We start from the raw sequence: 20854 nt of genomic DNA on the forward strand, positions 1-20854 counted from the left end.
GCAACCGGAGGTGATGGAAAAACATACGGAGAGCAGCAGTTTCCGTTGCTGCTCTGATAGCCGCAAACCAGAAATCAAGAATGGTGAGAGAACAATGTGCTTGGCACATTTTTTGTCTTCAAACCAAAGTTGGTTCTTCAGCTGACAAAGTTTAAATCCCATCTGGCTAGTGCTCTTCCCATAATGTTTACACGTTAGGTCAGTAGGCGGAGAGTAGGCAGTCTTTTGCACTGTTCGAACGCTTTCAACCACATGAGCATTTACACTACAAAAGCAATCCGGTCGAATGTGTTTTCAACTACCTCTGGAAGTGGTTGAAAGTGGACAAGTTCAAAATGTTTTAGACCCTGTTTACACCTGTATTTAGCGTTGTCCACTTGTGATCCAATTGACCGAAACACATCTTAATATCAGGTGTACACAGGGCCATAGTAACACACAGTAACATAGTATGACGAATTGCTTTCGCTTATTGATGAAATCAAAGCAAAAACACGTTCTGTGTGAACCGGCCCTTAAATTGCAAAAAGCGATTTCTGGTAAACAATGTTGATATTTGAAATCACAGGCAGTGGAATGGGGAAAAACCGCAAGGTCTCGAGATGCGTCTTTTAAAAGTTTAACTTCTTTTAACTTGAGCGCCGCATTTTTAGAACGGTGTGTCATGCGTGAGACACTGCAAAGGACACAAGTGCAACTTTCAAACACGTCCATCTAGCGTGTGTTTACATAGAAAAATAATGGAAAAGTTGTGCAGTAGAATGAAAAAAATGTGTTGTGTGAACGGCCCCCTTAGGCTGTTTAATAGGAAACTTTTACCTGTCATGGCCACATGGTGCCATCTTTAATGTTAATGCTATAAATTTTTAATGTTAATGCAGAGTGCATAATGTTGCTAATTTTATTTGTTGGTTCAATATAAAACTTGGTAAATTGATTTTATTGATGGTAAATTGATTGTGTATAATACGTTTTGAATATTTCCAGCACATTTTTACATATTTTTATACCATTTTATCTCTAGTTAGATATGCCTTTTTATATGTATGTTATGATCATATACAGGACATTACCTTCAGGAGGAAGTGTGTAGCGAGCATACTCTGGGAAATAATCTTCAAGTTTGGATTTTCCTGCCAGGATCTTTTCTGCCAGCATATCCTGTTTGTTGAGGAACAAGATCACTGAAATGGTCCTTAAAAACCTGTTTGACAGAGAGAGAGACAGTTTGAGCACTTCTTTATATTTATATACCTGATGTCATTTCAGACATTTCAGATGTTCAGCTGCAGCTTTGAGCCACCATTTTACTCGATAAGCGTTAATATTTAAAGTTGCCATCTGTCTCCTCTACTTTACTTAAAATAAAATGTTAGGCATGAGCGCAATAACCAAAAATATCATTATGAATTTTTATATCACAATAACTGTATATAACTGTATAGTTATTTTTGATGGAAAAATGTTTTATTATATGTATAGTGTATGTGGATTTTATATGTGGTAATCAAAAATCTATCTATCTATCTATCTATCTATATATACATATATATATATATATATATATATATATATATACACACACACACACACCGTGAATATTCAACACGTTGCCCAGCCCTATTGCTGACCTCTAATAAAAATAATCGGTAACCGTTACAAACATATAGATGCACTTCAGGATAACTTCTGCAGCACTTGGGACGGGAACTGAGAACTCCCAAGAAACAGCAGAACTGTGAAACCTGTTAGTCCAGATGCTGCGGAACAGATCAAGAGACTCGCGCAACCGGTTGGTGCTGTTGTCTTCCCTTATGACCATGTTGTAACTGCTACTGGCTGCCACGAAGATGATGGCGGTCACATCTGTGATTATAGACAGGAAGAAATATGCATTAGCCAAGCACACACTTATAATTCACCCAAAAATGAAACTTCTGTCATATTTACTCACTACTTTACTTAATCTTCGAAACATACAATTAAGATATTTTTAATGAAACTTGAGAGGTTTCTGTCCCTCTAAGTCCAGGTTACCAAAACTTAAAAGATCCAAAAAGGTTATAAAGGCTTTGTCAAAGGAATCCATATGAAATAGAGCAGTTTAATCTTAAGTCTTGTGAAGAGATACGACAACTTTATATGATGAACATCATGTAGACACACATACTTGGTGTGCATCACATATGATAAACACAGAAGTGCTAGAAAACACCTCATTGTTTCATGTGTGCGTGATGCTCAAAAACCGACAAGGTTTGTTTAAGTGCATGAAGCATGCACATAACTCATGCACGAGCTTAAGTGTTTACCATATGTGTATGAATGTGTCAATCATTGTTCAGATTTAAATGAAATTCTTAATTAAATCTGTTCATAATATAAAGCTATTGCATCTCTTCACAAGACATGGATTAAACCACTCGATTCATATCGATTTGTTTTACAATGCCTTTATGACTTTTTTTGATCTTCTAAGTTTTGATTACCTGAACTTTGAATGGTATATATATATATATATATATATATAATTTGTGTCTTAATTTGTGTTATCTGTGTTATTTGTGTTGTCTTATAACTTTGTAATGACATGAGGGTGAGTAAATGATGACAGAATGTTCATTTTTGGTGAACTATCCCTTTAACATAAACACCATTAGCCACTTTTAGATATATTAACTATAAAAACATATTTCAGGAATTTATTTATGGAAAAAGTGCATTATACCACAAAGCTTAGGAACCTACAAGCTCACCATTAAAGCACTGAATCCATTTCCTCCTTTCATCTCTCTGACCACCCACATCAAACATACTGACACACAAGGAGAAAGAAATAAGAAATGTTTCTGTGTATCAACTGAAAAAAAAAAAAAGTAGTAATTATATACAGTTCTGAATCATTAGATTTTAAAAAAGCAAACACAATAATGGTAGTTAAAAGGTTTTGAACACACAAGTTTTAATACAGTTTTATTAAATAGTGAGGTCCAAAGGTCTGTAACCACCAGTTTAAATGCTTCAATTCGTCTTAAATGGATTTTCACTTCTGAATTTTGTCTTTGCCAGCTCAGTCACATTCAGCACTGTTAGGGTTCTGTCAGTTCAGAAAACAACCTCTTATAATTGTCTTAATAATATCCTTAATTTGATATTATACTTAATATTTATTATACTTAATTTGAAATCGTTAACACACATTTGACCGAAAATTATTTTCTTTGTCTCCTATAAACTTGATTCAATAATTGTTGCTTATTTAATTCTTTAGCCTTATATGCCGACTGAAGCCAATTATGTGGATATCCTCATGATTTAAACTGATTAAACACCATATGAGATTATTCTTCAAAACTCTCGTCGGAATTGAGAAAGAAAGAATTCTGAAAGAATTGTTTCTATCTATAGGTTTCCGAATAACTGTAGTTTCTAAGCTGTTTTTTTTCTTTACAATTAGCACATCTAGCAAATGAATCGTATTTTTATCCCTCTACATAGAGAATGAAATAGATTCTAGTCTAGAATTGATAAAGTTTACAAATTCCAGTAATTATTTTTTTTCCCCATGTCCAAATAAGGAAACAATCTTCAATATTAAAGCTGCAAGCAGCAATGAAAGGGCCCTCACACCCGGGCTCACCGCCACCCAATGGCCTTAGAAAAACAGTGAACAGTGAGTAAAGCGAGTAAATACAGGAGAATTATGGCAAAGTCATTTCAAAGTGCCACACTTCCTGCTGCCAACACGTGGCACTTTGACTGTAACTGAATACTGCCATGTAGATGTCTGTATGCCTGAGTTACAACAACTTCTTGTTTTGTGGAGGTAAATGCAAACATTAGCACTTAGCCAAGTGTTGAATGATTTAACGTGTTTCTAGTATGTTTGGTACTTCGTGGCATATTGAAAGTGTTTCTGGAAGTGAATTACAGTGTAAAGCATGTCATTTACTGTTGCCAGCAGGTGGTGCTATGACTAACTGAATATTGGCATATAGATGTCTTTAGGCCAGGACCTTATCACACATTTGAAGTTTGGGGCAGATCGGACATTGTATGCCTGACTTACAACAGCTTCCTCTTTCATGGCGAAACATCAGACTTTGTCAGTCCGCCACGGACACGCTGTTCAACGAAACTCAAGATCTTCGCAATTTAACATCGTTAAGGCCTTAATCTTAATTAGACTGACCAAATATGACGTTGTTCTGGTTAAATCTGAGGTGTTAATCACAGTGTAAAACATGACATTTCCTGTTGCCAACAGGTGGCAAGATCTTCGCAATCTAACGTCGCAAAGGCCTTTAGATTAGACTTACCAAATATGATGTTTATCTGATAAAATCTCTAGGAGGAGTTCATTAAAGTACAACGTCTGAAAATGGCAAAAACTGCAAAAATTTTGCAGAAAAAATTCAAAATATCTCACTTTTTTTGGGGGGTTTTCAGATGGTATTGGGCTATTAAATGTGTGTCCCGAATTTCATACTTGTCCGTGAAATGTAGCGTGAAGGGCGTTTAATTAAAATTTTGTAGGTGGCACTATTGAGCCATTTTGCTACACCTAATTCTGAGACCCATGACAGACATAAATTTTTACCACTTCTGACGCGTGTGCAAAGTTTCATGAGTTTTCGAGAATGTTTAGGCCCTCAAAAATGTGATTCATTTCGGAGAAGAAGAAGAAGAATTGACTGAGCAATTACAAAAGGGTCAATCACACCATCGGTACTCAGGCCCTAATAATAAACAGAGCAATTCCAATAGGGTCTTCACACCATCGGTGCTCGAGCCGAAAGTAACCACATCTTTACATTTATTAAAAAAAGTTACAGTATGTTATGGTATTTTTATTGTAAACATAATCTGACTTGTCATGTTTATGTTTAGTTATTTCCATCTTCATGGACTTTTAGTTTGTTTGTCTTCAGTCACGTTTCCGTTGTTCTGGTTTTCCGCCAGTCATTTGTCACCCTGGACATTCAATAATGCTCACACTTGTCTGTAATGAGTTCATCATTATGTCTATTTAAGTTCCTACTGAGTTCTCAGTATTTGTCAAGTATTGTTTATGCTTTGGATGCTGTCACTCTTCTTTGAGGTGTAGTCTAATCCCAGCAACTCTCTGTCTTCGCCTAGAGCTCCATCTCCATCGGCTCCGTCCCCGTGTTGGTGTTGAGGCCATCATCACCTTGGCTCCTCCAAACATCGAATCCACCATGGGCATTTATCCTGGCTCTGGGTCAACACCTGGTCACTCCTCACATCCTCGCCTCCCTGGCTCCTACCACCATCAGCGCCACCCTGGTTTCTTCCACTGGAGCTTCCTCCTTCGCCAGTCCCTCATCCACCTTCGGAACCACCTCCTCAGCCATTTTATGGCGTGAGGCCTCGCCTTGCTGGAAGGAGGCGTTGTCACATTTATGTTCAGTTAGTTTAATTTTAATTGACTTAGTTTGTTTGTCTTTAGTCAAATGTTTTCTTTGTTCTAGTTTCCCACCAGTCATTTGTGAACATGGACATTCAGTGATGCTCACACCTGTCTGTAATGAGTTCATCACCATGTCTAAGTTCCTTCTCAGTTCTCAATATTTGTCCATTATTGTTTGTGCTTTGCACGCTCAGGTTGTGTTTCTCTCATGTAGATTACGGTTCTTTACTTTGATTATTAAAAGAAGCTTTAACTTGACCTTCTCTCATCTACATTGGACCCATAACATTACACCCATAAAGAGATTGGCTTAATTTGGAGCTAACGGAGTACCCATGGTGGTTCTGTGTTTGAAAATAAAAACTGTATTTTAAGATTGTATTTTAATTTAAAAAATAATCAGTAGTATCAGTTTTCCATGTTTAACAATTTATTTACATCATTATCAACCAATCTTCAAAAGCTATTTACAGAATGATTAGTTGTTTCAGAAGTGAGTTTCTCTTGGGTTTGAACATCTTTTTCTTGTTTTTGTGCATTCCAACCTTCGGGTCGGCTCCAAAAAAGATTTTCTGAAGCTAGAGGCTGCACTGGAGAAAGTAATTACAGAGGACGTAGATGAATTTGATTCCGAGAACTGGCGAAACTGTGCCCCTCTTGTGTCATGATGATACCTATGGGTTGTGCCAGACATCCATTTATAGACTCTGTTGTCCAGGTGTCCCGTTGGAACTTCCACAACTTGAATTTCTTTAGATTCTCAAAAAATTCATCCAGTTCATGTTGAATTTTCTTTCATAAGTGGTTTCAAATTCTTTTTTACATTTGCTGAGAGAGTCCTCAATAACTGTCAGTTCTTTGGTCGAAAACTCATTGATCAAAAGAATCAAATCCAAAGATCAATGGTTGAGAATCTCACTTCCAATTCAGTCGGTCACGTTCGACGTACGTCGGACAGACGGACGAATAGGAATCTCGCTAGAGAGGCCAATCTACTTCGAGGGTAACTAAATGAGCCAACGCACATTGGCATGCAATCAAAGGAAACCTGAGCGAGCTCTTAATGTATTATAGTCCTTCACGTCTATTGCGATCTCAGAATTCATGCCAGCTGATAATACCTAGAATATCAAAATCAACTGCAGGCGGTAGATCCTTCTCCTATTTGGCACCTAAACTCTGGAACAATCTTCCTAGCATTGTTCGGGAAGCAGACACACTCTGTCAGTTTAAATCTAGACTAAAAACGCATCTCTTTAACCTGGCATACACAAAACACATTATCAATTTATTTTTTCAAATTCGTTAAAGGATTATTAGGATGCATAAATTAGGTCAGCCGGAACCGGGAACACTTCCTATAACACCAGATGTACTCATTACATCAGAAGATGAATGGCATCTACGCTAATATTAGTCTTTCTGTTTATCCCGAGGTTTACCGTAGTCAACCGGATCCAGGCCGTATCCAGGTGAGATTGAGGACCTACGCCTTGACACGACCACAACACACCCCTGAAGTGTCAGCAGAGATTGAGTCAACTAGATCATCCATTGTGAAGGCCTCATCGACACGACAGCCAGTGTTTCCACCTGTTTGCCACCTGATTTCACCTGTTAGAGTTTGGGTTCCTTGCCGCTGTCGCCTTTGGCTTGCTAAGTTGGGGACACTTGACATTTGATATTCAACAGTGCTTTGCATCTGCCTACATTGACACCATTTTCTTTAAGAGCTGCTGTGCAGCCAAAATTATATACCAGTTATCACTGTAAACCTGCTTTGACACAATCTGCATTGTAAAAAGCGCTATATAAATAAAGGTGATATGCATCAGCTGCTCACCTCGCAGAGCGGGTATTTAATGAGCAGCAGGTGCGTTGCATCTTCAGCTTTTCGCTTCGGAGCTGAACATATGTGTCTGTGTTTCTGCAAGCAAGTGTCTTCTAGACGAGTCCAGCTCTTCATACTGCTCTTCTTCTCAGTGCGGGCAGACAGCATAGCAGCGGGGTCGAGTCCTCTCTTTCTTTTGTTTATTTTTCTTTTTTGCTTTATTTGAGCAAAGCTGTTCCCCACTGTAAAAGGCTGTTTTCACGGCCGGTAACAGTGCGCTTTTGAGCGCTGAATAGCTGTTCTCACAGCTGGTAAGAGCAGCGTCTACAAAGAGAGGAGAGCACACGACAGGCTGCACACAATCCCTGTCTGTGTTTCCGCAGCCGTTCCCCTGCGTGCTTCCCTGAAAGAGCTTACACAAGTAGAGCTTGCGTCTTTTTAAAGATGACATTCTACTTGTGTGTTTCTGGATGCGGTCGTTACCTGGCATCGAGGGATGGTCACAATCGCTGCATCACGTGTCTGGGCTTAAAGCATGCTGAGGCAGCGTTCGTGGATGAGTCATGTACCCATTGTAGGAAGATGACTATCTCGGAGTTGACAGTGCCCGATTCAGATCCGGAGATGATGGCTATGCTTTCCCGGGCCGCCAACAGTGTCGGGCTCATGTGGAATCCTCCACCGTGTCCCGAGCCCTCGCGGTTGGACGATTGGTATCTCGGGGTGGTGCGTGCTGGTTCCTTCCTTCCCGGAGGTGCATGAAGAACTCACTGGTATGTGGACAGCACCTTTTACTGCCCGAAACCGTTCCGGTGGGTCCTCCTCCCTCACCACCCTTGATGGCGGTGCGGCGAAGGGTTATATGTGCATCCCCCCTGTGGAACGGGCTGTTGCTTTGCAACTGTGCCCTAACTCCACCTGGCGGGGGGAGCCGTCTCTCACTTCCCGGGCCTGTAAGCGCTCGTCGGATCTTACCGGCAGGGCTTACCAGGCCTGTGGGGAAGCCGCTTCCGCCTTACACGCTATGGCGTTGTTGCAGGTCCATCAGGCCAAGGCACTGAAGGACCTGCACTAGGGTGGTCACAATCCACAAGTTCTCCAGGAACTTCGTGCCGCGATGGACCTCGCGCTTCGTGACGGAGAGTAGTGGGAGGGCAAGAACCTCTCCACTCTCATCCCCCTCTTCTATCGCCAGCAGGCAGCAGAGCGTGGTTCGAGAAGGCAACCAAAGCCTCTCCTGCGCCTTGTGTCCAACCGTGGAACCAGGTAAGTGTTGCATAGCACACTCAGACCCCGCTTCGGGCCGCCTTGCAAAGAGAGCCCCCAGAGCCGCGTCCCTGCATTCCACCTCACTGCCCCACTGCGGGTACGCCTATGGTCCCTTTGATCCAGCTTGTCTCTGCGAGCCTGGCTAGCGCTCCCCAGTCCGTCTCGCTGGCTCATTCGGACCATCAGGCTCGGCTATTTGATTCAGTTCGCCCGGCGTCCCCCAAGTTCAGGGGCGTCCACTTCACTGCAGTGAAAGCTGTCGATGCCCATGTCTTGCGTGCGGAGATCGAGAGCCGGTCCCTCCAGCCGATATGAGGTCAGGGTTCTACAGTCCCTACTTCATTGTACCCAAGAAAAGCGGTGGGTTACGACCGATCTTGGACCTGCGAATTTTGAATCTGAGCCTCCACAAGCTACCGTTCAAAATGCATACGCAGAAACGCATTTTCGAGTGCATCCGTCCCCAAGATTGGTTTGCAGCAATCGACCTGAAGGACGTGTACTTTCGATTCTCCCTCGACACAGGCCGTTCCTGTGCTTTGCGTTCAAGGGTCGTACATATCAGTACAAGGTCCTACCCTTCGGGCTGGCCCTGTCTCCCTGCATCTTCACGAAAGTCGTGGAGGGAGCCCTTGTTCCCATGAGAGAACAGGGTGTTCGCATCCTCAACTATCTCAACGACTGGCTTATTCTAGCTCAGTCTCAGGATCAGTTGTGCAAACACAGGGACCTGGTGCTCAGTCACCTCAGTTGGGCCTTCAGGTCAACTGGGAAAAGAGCAAACTCTCCCCGTGCAGAGAATCTCTTTTCTCGGTATGGAGTTGGATTCGGTCGAACAGACAGCATGCCTCACAGAGTCAGTTGGTGGGCAGTTGGCAGTTGGCTCAGTCGGTGTTGAACTGCTTGAACACATTCAAAGGCAGGACAGCGGTCCCACTGAAATTCTTTCAGAGGCTCCTGGGGCATATGGCAGCCGCAGCGGTAGTAACCCCGCTCAGTTTGCTTCATATGAGACCGCTTCAGCACTGGCTTCAAGGCCGAGTCCCGAGATGGGCGTGGCAACACGGCACGTTCCGAGTGGCAATCACTCCGGAATGCCACCAAGCCTTCAGCCCGTGGTCGGACCCCTTGTTTCTTCGGGCAGGAGTGCCCCTAGAGCAGGTGTCCCAGCATGCTGTGGTGTTCACAGATGCCTCTGCCACCGGCTGGGGTGCCACGTACAATGGGCATGCAGTATCAGGGGCGTGGACGGGCCCCCAACTGCATTGGCACATCAACTGCCTCGAGCTGCTAGCAGTACGCCTTGCCCTGAGCCGCCTGAAAGGGCCATTACGGGGCAAGCATGTGCTGGTCCGTACGGACAACACTGCGACCGTTGCGTATGTCAACCTTTAAGGTGGTCTACGCTCCCATTGCATGTCGCAACTCGCCCGCCATCTCCTCCTTTGGGGTCAGAAGCATCTGAGGTCACTTCGAGCCATTCATGTTCCTGGTGTGCTTAACCGTGTGGCCGACGAGCTCTCACGAGCTGCGCTGCCGGGAGAGTGGTGACTCCACCCCCAGGTGGTCCAGCTGATTTGGAGAGAGTTCGGGGAGGCTCAGGTAGATCTGTTTGCCTCTCCAGAAACCTCTCACTGCCGGTTGTTTTACTCCCTGTCCGAGGGAACACTCGGTACAGATGCACTGGCACACAGCTGGCCCGGGCCTTCGCAAATATGCGTTTCCCCCAGTGAGCCTACTTGCACAGACCTTGTGCAAAGTCAGGGAGGACGAGGAGCAGGTCCTGCTAGTTGCGCCCTATTGGCCCAACCGGACCTGGTTCCCGGAACTCTCACTCCTCGAGACAGCCCTTCCGTCGCGCATCCCTCTGAGGAAGGACCTTCTTTCTCAGAGACGGGGCACCCTTTGGCACCCGCGTCCAGACCTCTGGAAACTCCATGTCTGGTCTCTGGATGGGACGTGGAGGTTCTAGGTGACTTACCCCCCGAATTACTTAACACCATCACTTCGGCACGTGCACCATCTACAAGACGTGCTTACGCCTTAAAGTGGAACCTGTTCGTCGACTGGTGCTCTTCTCGCTGAGAAGACCCCCGAAGATGTTCGATCAGAGTCGTGCTTTCCTTCTTGCAGCAAGGGTTGGAGTGTAGGCTGTCTCCCTCCACCCTCAAAGTTCATGCTGCCGCAATTTCCGCATACCACGACCACATCGATGGCAAGTCTGTTGGTAAGCACGACTTGGTTGTCAGGTTCCTTAGGGGGGTGAGACGGTTAAATCCTCCTCGACCCCCCTCCATACCCTCTTGGGACCTTGCTCTGGTGCTTTGAGCACTCCAGAATGCTCCCTTTGAGCCCTTGCAGTCAGCAGACTTAACGATTCTGTCGATGAAGACTTTGCTGCTGGTTGCATTGGCCTCCATTAAGAGGGTAGGGGACCTGTAGGCATTTTCGGTCGATGAATCGTGCCTAGAGTTCAGGTGGGCGACGACCACGTGGTACAGAGACTCTGGCCTGGCTATGTGCCCAAGGTTCCTGCCACTCCCTTCAGGGACCAGGTAGTGAGCCTGCAAGCGCTGCCCCGGAGGATGCAGACCCAGCCCTGGCTTTGCTCTGTCCAGTTCGCGCTTTGCGACTGTACTTAGACAGAACTCAAAGCCTCAGGACCTCAGATCAGCTCTTTGTCTGTTACAGAGGCCAGCAGAAGGGAAAGGCTGTCTCCAAGCAGAGGATGGCCCACTGGATAGTGGATGCCATCGCCTTGGCTTACCAAGCACAAGGCGTGCCCTGCCCGCTCAGGTTGCATGCTCACTCTACGATAGGTGTTGCATCCTCCTGGGCGCTGGTTCGTGGAGCCTCGCTGACAGACATTTGTAGAGCTGCGGGCTGGGCGACACCTAACATGTTCGTTAGATTCCATAGCCTTTGTGTCGAGCCGGTCTCCTCCCATGTTCTCACCTCAGGTCAGAGGCACGGAGAGGCCTCGGCTTAGTGTCAGCTTGCTGCTTACTTGCGCTTATTACTCCAGAGAGTCCCTACAAGGCAGACCCTGTTGAGTCCTCCGATCTCCCTTCGGCTGCCGGATGTGGCGTTGTGGCCTTGAGAACCGGATTTAGGCTGGGTACCATATGTGTGACCCTACAGGGATCCCATATGTGTAGTTCCACAGTTGCTCCTAAACGAAGCCTGTGTCTTTCCCTCTGGGAGAACCCACCTCTCATCAGGTTGGAGTCACCCCAGTACTTCCATATGTAGTACAGCCCTACGGGGTTAGTCCATATGTACTTCGCCACATAACTCCTTTGGGGAAGGATGTGGCTTCCGCAGCGTTCCTTTCCCAGCCAAAAGGCTACGCTTTCCCAGTCTTATCCAATAGTCTCACTGTATGGGTTTTTGGGGAACAGCAGTGATCGACACTCTCTGTGTTAGCCCTGTCCCACCGTCCTTAGGCAAGGGGGTTCAGGTGGCTTGCAACAGAGCGCTGGAAGGGAGCAGCTCCTGTGGTGCTTTGGTAGGGATTCCTATTCGTCGGTCTGTCCGACGTACGTCGAACGTGACCGACTGAATGGGAACGTCTCGGTTACATAGGTAACCCTCGTTCCCTGAAGGAGGGAATGGAGACGTACGTCCCGTCGCCACAGTCGCTGTACCCCGCTGATGCTGCCGCCTATCCTGTTCGGCTCCTCAGCGAAAACCTAAAGATGCAACGCACCTGCTGCTCATTACCTATGTAACCGAGACGTTCATCTTTTACAAAACTCTTTTTCTACACGCAGCCCTCTTGGTCAGGTGCAGCTGGTGCTAAACATTTTTTGGGAGGCGCAAACAAACTGAATCACACTGTTAATGCAGGACTGAATGTAATTGTTAAATAAGCATTTAACAAGTGATATAATAATGTATCATTAATGCTTAGTTAAAAAATGGAAGTTGAAAATTCTACTGTTAAAGCATGAAATAAAGTACCATGAACCAGTGAATTTGAGTTTAATATGGGTGTATTATCAGCAGGGTTTAAATTGGGCCCGGGCTATCCGGGGCTAAGCCCCGGCACATCATTTATAAAATGATGCAGTTAATCAACATCACAGAAGAGAGGTGTTTTCTGTGTTATTGAAATCACGATTGAAAATATGACTGACTGATATCATATCAATAAACAAGTAGTTAAAATTAAGTCACTTATGTTTTAGGAGCAACATTGACTGTTTTTCTTCTATTTCAGCAGCAAAAATATAGTTCCAAACAAAGAGCACATCAGAACCATAGCATATCTCACAGCAACACTCAGTAGTGTTTCATTACCAATGATTCAGCATTTTGAACGAATCAGTTGAGTCAAAGATTCAATGGCCCATTCTTGGCTGTGTTCCACTCCAAATTATTATGCCCTCACTCGCTAACTTCCCTTCGTCTCGTGGACTCAGATGTGCAGCATTGCTTACGTTGCACGAGTGCCTACTACTGGAATTCACTCCCTTTTGTACTTAAGAATTTGTTTTATGCACCATTCTATATGCTTGAGTTGTTGGAGAAAATATACACTGCCCGGCCAAAAAGAAAGTCACTTTTTGGATTTAAATAAGCAAATATTTAAGAGTCTATGACTGAATCATTATTGCAGTAATTATTATGTTTCTAGCACATTATATGTTTGGCAACAGTTCTTTTAACCCTAATTGATGGAGTGTGTAGCTATTAATTTCTTAAACAACCATATAGGAAGACACATCATGGCCATATTCCAAGATGACAATGTCAAGATTCATCAGGCTCAAACTGTGAAAGAATGGTTGGGAGGGAGCATGAAGAATCATTTTAACACATGAATTGGCACCTCTGAGTCCAGACCTTAAATTCATTGAAAGTCATTGGGATGTGCTGGAGGACACTTTACAGAGTGCTCGAATCTTGCATTGTCAATACAAGAGCTTGACCAAAAATTGAGTCACCTCTTGATGGAACTAACATCACAACATTTATTTTCATCAAGAAGTGCATCAATTTTTGGTCAAGATCTTGTATTGACAATACATGAGTCGAGCACTCTGTAAAGTATCCTCCAGCACATCCCAAAGACTCTCAATAAATTTAAGGTACAGTGCTAATTCATGTGTGAAAATGATTCTTCATGCTCCTTCCCAACCATTCTTTCACAATTAGAGCCTGATGAATCATGGCGTTGTCATCCTGGAATATGGCCATGATGTGTCTTCCTACATGGTTGCTTCAGAAATGAAAAGCTACACACTCCATCAGTTAGGGTTAGAAGAACTGTTGCCAAACATATAACATGTTTGAAACATAATAATAACTGCAATAATGATCCAGTCATAGACTCTTATCCAAACAGCGACTTTTTTTTGGCCGGGCAGTGTATAAAATCCTATAGGTATATGAGCTGTTGGAGAAAAATAAAATTACACAAATGAAACAAAATATCAATGGTATAAACTTTGACTGTGAACATAATATATCTACAAGTATTAGGCGACTGAATCTCAACATAATATATTATACACTATTATGTGATTAATTCTCAAAATAATGAATGCACTTCAGTTAAGCATGATCTGCGGTGACGTTTCAATCAAGTTGAATTGTGGGATATGAGCTGGTTGAAGTGTACATCAGAGTAGACTCACTCCCTCTGTCAAAATCAAGGGGACGAGGTTCTGTCCATATAAACTTCCCTCATCATTCCAATGGTGGCAGGGACTCCCCCAAGGGGAAGTGCTTAGGGAAGTTTGCTAGTGTGTGTCTAAAACTGGAGTGGAACGCAGCTCATGAACAACTGCTTCATTCGTTTGAAAGAATGACTAAATGACTCATTAGATGGTCATTTGCTGCACCTACTGGCGGTTTAATTTCATGCTTAAAATTATTATTCCCAACATTATTCCCAACACCCCAACATTTCTTATATGTATATTCAAAAATATTTAAAGAATCTCATAACATTATTTAATGCTTTTGTAGTTTTTCATTGAAGATGATTTAATTTGATATAAATGTATTGATTCTAATTAAATGAACAAATCTAAGAATCCACCCAACTCCGTCCATGCTCTATGGTCCTTAATTTTTTTGTTAATTTGAACACCTTGTGAAGGAATTTTTGTAAAGATAAAACCGAATTTACTTTCATCTCGGAAGAGATATTGCGCCTTCTTAAAATTCGAGAACAGTCCAATCACAAAATACATAAAAACAATGTTGATTTGCTAAAATCAAAAGAGGGAGGGTCTGGGGCCCTGAGGACAATCTGAAACAAGCCAATTAGAGCTCAGCCTCCAGTTAAATACGTTTCAAAAGTTAACGGACCTACACAGACACCCATTTATCCGGCGCCCCGCACACACAAAATGAATGAAATCCAATTTTGATTTTTAACAGGTGCTAACATGACTACCAGTCGAAGAGTATGACTAAATAATGTTATTTCGTAATTATTTTTGCAATATATATTTAACTTATTTTTAACTTGTTAAAATAGCCTTATTCTCTGGCTAACTTGAAGGGGGCGGTGCACCGGCCACCGGCGCCCCAGTGCCCCTATTGACCAGCCACCACTGCTCTTGGTATTCTTCCCTTGCGGTAATATTCACTCAATGTTTTATCATGAGATCAAAACGAATGCGTTTGTGATAAAGTTTTCTGAGTTTATCCTCCAACTGGTTCACTGACTTTTTTTCTTAGATAGCTTGATCAAATAAGTCACCAAGAATTAAGATCCTAGGCTTGTTGTAAGTTTTCATTCTTGCATCTGTAGATTCATTTATTTTCTCAAAAGATGGTGGCAGCTCATGATTAAAAAGTCCAACTCAGATCAAAAAAGTGCGTATTGCGTATATTTGTGTTTTTTTCTCTCTCTCTCTCTCTTGAAAATAGCGCTGTATTGTAGAGCTGAAGATCTTGGTTCGGCCTTAATTTCTATCATTTTACACGGGCTCGGGCTTGCGCGGTAAATGAGCGGTCATGTGATGCGTTTCGATTAGCGCGAGAAAGAAGCGAAAAAGTACAGTAAGCTGACTGGGAAGATGACGAGGTCACTCGCTACATTAAAACGGCTGTCATGGAAAATTAAATGGATGTTCTTGGCTGGTGGAAGATCAACAAACCATCCTACCCAAAACTTGCAAAATTAGCCAGATCAGTACTATGCATCACGGCCAGTAGCAGCAGCAGCAGCAGTGAAAGGGTGCTCAGTGCTGCTTGACGCACCATCAGTGAGCGCAGGATTGCGCTGAAGCCATCTACAGTGGATTCAATAATTTTCTTCCACAAAAACATGTAGCCTAATCTTGGTGAGTAAAGGTTTTTCAAATTATAACTACATATTAATTGAGTCTTAAATGCATAATGTAGACAAAGTATATAGGCTTATGTTGGCATTATTTTTTATTAAATTTCAGCTGCTATTCACCGTCGCATTGAGGCCGGATTGTGGAGAGAAGTGGCGAAGTAGCTAAATCCCGCGGAGCCTTTATCTTAATTTCGTTATTGCCAAATACTGATCTTAATTTAGAATTTATCTTAATTTAATTTGTTAAGAAATTATTTTTATATGCAAAGTGTATGCCTAGGCCTATTTAGAGTGCTGAGATGTTACGAATATTATGAATAAATTATGTTAAAACATATATAAATGACTCATTCTTGACAAAAGCTGTGTGCGTGCGCATATTTGAATAATGCCGGGCTGTAAACGGGTTCGGGAATTCTGTCGGGCTCGGGCCCTGTCGGGCCTAACTTTTAAGGCCCGATTACAGCTCTACTGTATTGTACAGCACTAGTCTCGAGTACCTTATTGCTTTTATAAAATGGTTACCACACAATACAAATTTTAAAGCCAAAAATATGTATCAATGCAACTTTCATGAAGTAAACTTTCATTAAAAGCCTTCCTGCCGACGGAAAAAATAGTCCCTGACCATTAACAACAACAGAAGTTACATTATTATGCCATTAGATGGCGGCAAAGACTATCTTTATGAGTGTGTTAGTCACTTTTATATTGTAAAAAGACTGAATTGTTGTGAACACGGAACAAGACGCAACTGACAAATGCTTTGACTAGTGCTGTCAGTCACGGGAAAACCCCTTAACTGTTAAAAGGACAAGATAATACATCGGACATTTAGATTTTTTTTATTGTGAACATAGGACTGACCTGAAGGAAAATGCTAAATCTGAATGCAGGTAATAAGCTCGCTCACTCGATCTTTTTCTCACAATACTCTTCTACATAATACAGTAACCTTTAATAAACAATATCAATTGAGAACATACAGTTTACGTTGCTAATAGTGGTTGCTAAGTAGTGATACACAGAACCGTTGGGTGAAGCGGTCATAGCTGTGTTTTATCATGAATGACCAATCAGAATCAAGGACAGGAACTAACTGTTTTATAATACAAATTATATCATCATAAAAATTATCATTAAATGTTGAACTGAAAAGTAATACGGATTTGAAAAATATTAGTAACTGATATGTGTCCCCTTTGCTTTAATGACTGTAGAACTTGAGCTGACATGAACAAAACCCATGTTGATCCATGTTTTCCAGCATGATTTGAGAATTTTCCAAAAATATGCATTTTTGTACTGTAAGGAGTTTACATAGTCATTGTCACAAATTTGCTTAGATTTTATCAAGAAATTGCAGAATTTTACATATATTCATTTTATGTCCTTACTTTGATTTTGTATTTTTTTTTGTATTTTTGTATTTCCTAAAACATTATTTCCAGAATTAATTCCTTGTGAATAAATACATATTTTCTTTTGAAGCCCACTGTACATCCAGATGCTTTATTGTAAATTTTTGTAAATATATCAAAATGTTGACTTACTGAAAGTTGACTTTGTCTACTTGAAATCGAGTTTCAAAAATCCCTGAAGTCAAAACACGGCACCTCAGCAAATCCTGTAAGAGATGCACAAACTCTCAGTAAACACTAACAAACTCTCACTAAACACTAATAATAAAAAATCCAGTGTGACAGTGCCCTCACCTGGTCTGTCGGTGTGTAGTCGCTCTGTCGTACAGACTCAATTCTGTCCAGGAAGCTGAAAAATAGGTAAAAGACAAATTAACATTATACACCACACAATGATTTATAATAATAAACACAATTACAATAATCTACTATTAATATAATATGATTGACTTTTCTTTTTCTTTTTTTTTTTTGTCTCCATGAAATTCATTTTATGTCATTTATACTGGGTTCACAAGCATTGCTCTGATTGACTGGATATGAAAAGATGTGTGTGTGTGTGTGTGTGTGTGTGTGTGCGTGTGTGTGTGTGTGTGTGTGTGTGTGTGTGTGTGTGTACCTGGTAAACCCTATGTTGTGAGGACGAAATGTCCTCAGGTTAGTAATACCATAAATTTTTGACCTTGTGAGGACATTTTATTTTTTGGCCCCCATGGAAAAACAGCTAAAACAGTTAATAAACACCAAATGATTTTTTTTTATGACAATGTAAAAATGCAGAGTTTTCTGTGATGGGTAGGTTTAGGGGATAGAAAATGTCATTGTGTGTGTGTGTGTCAGTGCATACAGGTTGGTCTATAATTGTGAGGGCCAAATGTGAAATATGACAACCGACTAATGAGGACATTTTACTGGTCCTCACTAGTTAAAAAGGCGTATAAATCAGTCAAATCATGTTTCCACTTAAATCTAGTGTTTTGCACGTTTCTGTGATGGGTAGGATTTGGGTTAGGAGATCCTGATATAAAATCAATGGAAATCTATGCAATAACAAGTTGTCACCTTTATTTTTATAGTGCTTTATACAATACAGATTGTTTCAAAGCATCTCTACAGTGATAAACAATGGTTAAATGATGCAAACAATACAATTCTGCTGTAAAGCAGCTCTAAAAAGATAGTAGTAAACAATCATTATTCAGCTGAAATCAGTTCAGTGTTGATTGTTTCGTTCAATAACTGTGTAGTTCATCAATTATGGAATGAGTTAAATTCATCTATAAAGCAGCTCTGGAGAAAACAGTGATGTCATCATCAGCTCAGTTTCAATAGTGTCAGTGCATTCAAGTTATTAATATTGCTGAATATTAAGTGTCCCCAACTAAGCAAGCCAAAAGGCGATGGTGGCAAGGAACCCGAACTCCATCAGTAACAGAAATTAAAAAGAAGAAGAAGAAGAAGAAGAAAAAAACAATACAAATACAAATACAAAAAAAATACAATCCTCACTAATACTGTGAAACAAATGTGTGTGTGTGGGGGGGGGGGGGTATGTAGTAATAAACGTATTATGTAGTAATAAACGTATGTAGTAATAAACGTATTACTACATAGTGTGATCGTGTGTGTGGATGAGTGGGTGGGTGTGAAATACAGACAGATATATTCACCACACAATTACAGTCACAAATGCAACACTTTTTGCACTGTTAACAACCTAAAACACGAATTTTAAATTAATTATTTTTTTTCCATTTCCTAAACAGTTTGTCTTGTGCTGTGTCAGTGTTGGCCTCCAGGTGGAGCTCTAGTACAGATCACTTCAGCCCTGCTTCCTTAACTCCAGTCTTTGACCTGACAACTACATATATTTACATATCTTTTGCAACTTTAAAGGTTATGCAGTGAGCACTGCCAGCTGTTATATACCGTATGCCGCTACAAAAAAACAAAAAAACATTTTGTTTCTTTAGTTTTTAAAATACACAGCATGCTGTATCTGTATGGGGGTCAAAGAAACTTTCCACCCACTTTGGTCTGATGTATTATATAGTAATTAAAGTCATCTGTCTGACAGCAATTATTTATTAATTTATGCTCAATACATATATAAATGCATGAACAATACACATTTAAAGCATATTATCAGTGTTGTCAGTTAGATGACCTGGTTCACTACAGTAGTGGAGTTGAGCTGACCTTTAATAAAAGGGTTGCCCTCTTTATGATGAAGGGGAAGTGTCAATCGATATTTCCACCTTTTGAATGGCCACTTTAAATGGAGCAGCCTACATGCAAAATGACATACAAAATACAAGCAGATAAAGACAAAAATAAGGTAGCCATAGAATATATTGGAAAATTTAAATTGTGGTTTCCAGGGCTGGAAAGGTTGGATGGACAAATGCTTATATTAAGATCACAAAAATCATTCAAAGTGACTTTGGCAGCATTCATTTTTCACACCAGTCTATTACTGTGACATTACTGATGTCAAATTAATCTGCCCCTACACAGCATGTAGAAACAAACAAACAAAAACTGCTATGGTCTTTCCTTGTGTGAAGTTTATTAAGGGAATATCTGTGGCATATGCACTTAAACATGAAAGTACTGATAATCCATAATGACCATGCTGGTCTGTTATTGTAGTGACATGTACCCGCCCCTAAACAAAACAAAACTGTGATTGGTCACTTTACATGTCAGTCAGATGGCCTCTTCCTGACTAAGTGGGCGGTCTTAGCCAACTACAGTGGCTAGAGCCCAGACCTTATGTTGTTAGACAAAGGTTTGGCTATACAAGACGAGGTGAACCCTGACCTGCAAATTTGCATGTGACCAACAGAGGAAAAAAACATGATGTGTCCACATTTCACTGCACAGCACCCATCACAGATTGTTTTATTTATTTATTTTTTGCATAGCAGCTCAATAAAATTATGTCGTGCCCTTTAGGTGTGACTATTTTTTTTACAATATAGGTTAATGCTGCAATGTTACAATATAGTACCACCTCTTGAAACTTTCTTACAAAATCTTGAAATTGCTTAATTCTAAAATAAAAAGAACAAAAACAACTATAATCAATGTGTGCAGAGAGCGTAAAAAAAATCTCAGCCCTGTGTTTGCTGACTGAAGGAGAGGAGTGCTAAACACCATCTGACGTGTAGAACTTAATTTAACTTTGGCATGTTTGTTATGAATAATATCAAATGTTTATGAATAACTCAACCTGAACTGCTTAATGTACACATGCAATTCAAAGTTTGTTTTGTATATTTCAATCTTACTGTAAGTGTGACTTTTCAGATTTTTGTAAACTTTTTACTTTTTCTAAACATAAGATCTCTCAATTTATGTATATTATTAGAATGCTCCACATTCAAAACAAACAACTATGATATCACTGTAATATTTGCCAGTTATTTGTGATTGATCATTTTTCTTACATTTATTTACATACTAAATTTAACAATGCAATGACCCTGCACTGTGTGTTGATTCTCATGTACAGCAGACAATAAACAACAAGTGTGACAACTCTTATGCAGCCATTCATGCACTGCTATCTTCTTCAGCAAATACACATAGTTTTA

The 20854-nt window shown here is 41.2% G+C and overlaps 2 protein-coding genes and 1 long non-coding RNA gene across 6 annotated transcripts in view; 2 read left to right on the forward strand and 1 right to left on the reverse strand.

Annotated features, from left to right (window-relative positions):
- LOC127506353 (uncharacterized) overlaps positions 1 to 12705 on the forward strand; it is a 253846-nt gene extending 241141 nt beyond the window's left edge. The window contains exon 2 of the long non-coding RNA XR_007927954.1: positions 12117 to 12705. This is a non-coding gene — a long non-coding RNA (uncharacterized LOC127506353). The remainder of the gene's footprint in view (positions 1 to 12116) is intronic.
- mppe1 (metallophosphoesterase 1) overlaps positions 1 to 12705 on the forward strand; it is a 157818-nt gene extending 145113 nt beyond the window's left edge. Inside the window, exons 9-10 of one of the 3 annotated variants that reach the window (XM_051882738.1) lie at positions 5140 to 5430; positions 6868 to 12705. In XM_051882738.1, coding sequence (XP_051738698.1) covers positions 5140 to 5430; positions 6868 to 7113 — 537 coding nt within the window. In that variant the 3' untranslated portion in view covers positions 7114 to 12705. Of the gene's footprint in view, positions 1 to 5139 lie in introns of all 3 variants that reach the window. The other 2 variants (XM_051882739.1, XM_051882737.1) reach the window with 2 other exon arrangements.
- gnal (guanine nucleotide binding protein (G protein), alpha activating activity polypeptide, olfactory type) overlaps positions 1 to 20854 on the reverse strand; it is a 150174-nt gene that overhangs the window by 43106 nt on the left and 86214 nt on the right. For both annotated transcript variants that reach the window (XM_051882747.1, XM_051882746.1), the window contains exons 6-10: positions 17550 to 17604; positions 17388 to 17461; positions 2757 to 2815; positions 1746 to 1866; positions 1074 to 1204 (exon numbers count right to left, since the gene is read on the reverse strand). In XM_051882747.1, the coding sequence (XP_051738707.1) occupies positions 1074 to 1204; positions 1746 to 1866; positions 2757 to 2815; positions 17388 to 17461; positions 17550 to 17604 (440 nt within the window). The remainder of the gene's footprint in view (positions 1 to 1073; positions 1205 to 1745; positions 1867 to 2756; positions 2816 to 17387; positions 17462 to 17549; positions 17605 to 20854) is intronic.

This window comes from Ctenopharyngodon idella, chromosome 23 (genome assembly GCF_019924925.1).
Source record: "Ctenopharyngodon idella isolate HZGC_01 chromosome 23, HZGC01, whole genome shotgun sequence".
Classification (NCBI taxonomy): domain Eukaryota; kingdom Metazoa; phylum Chordata; class Actinopteri; order Cypriniformes; family Xenocyprididae; genus Ctenopharyngodon; species Ctenopharyngodon idella.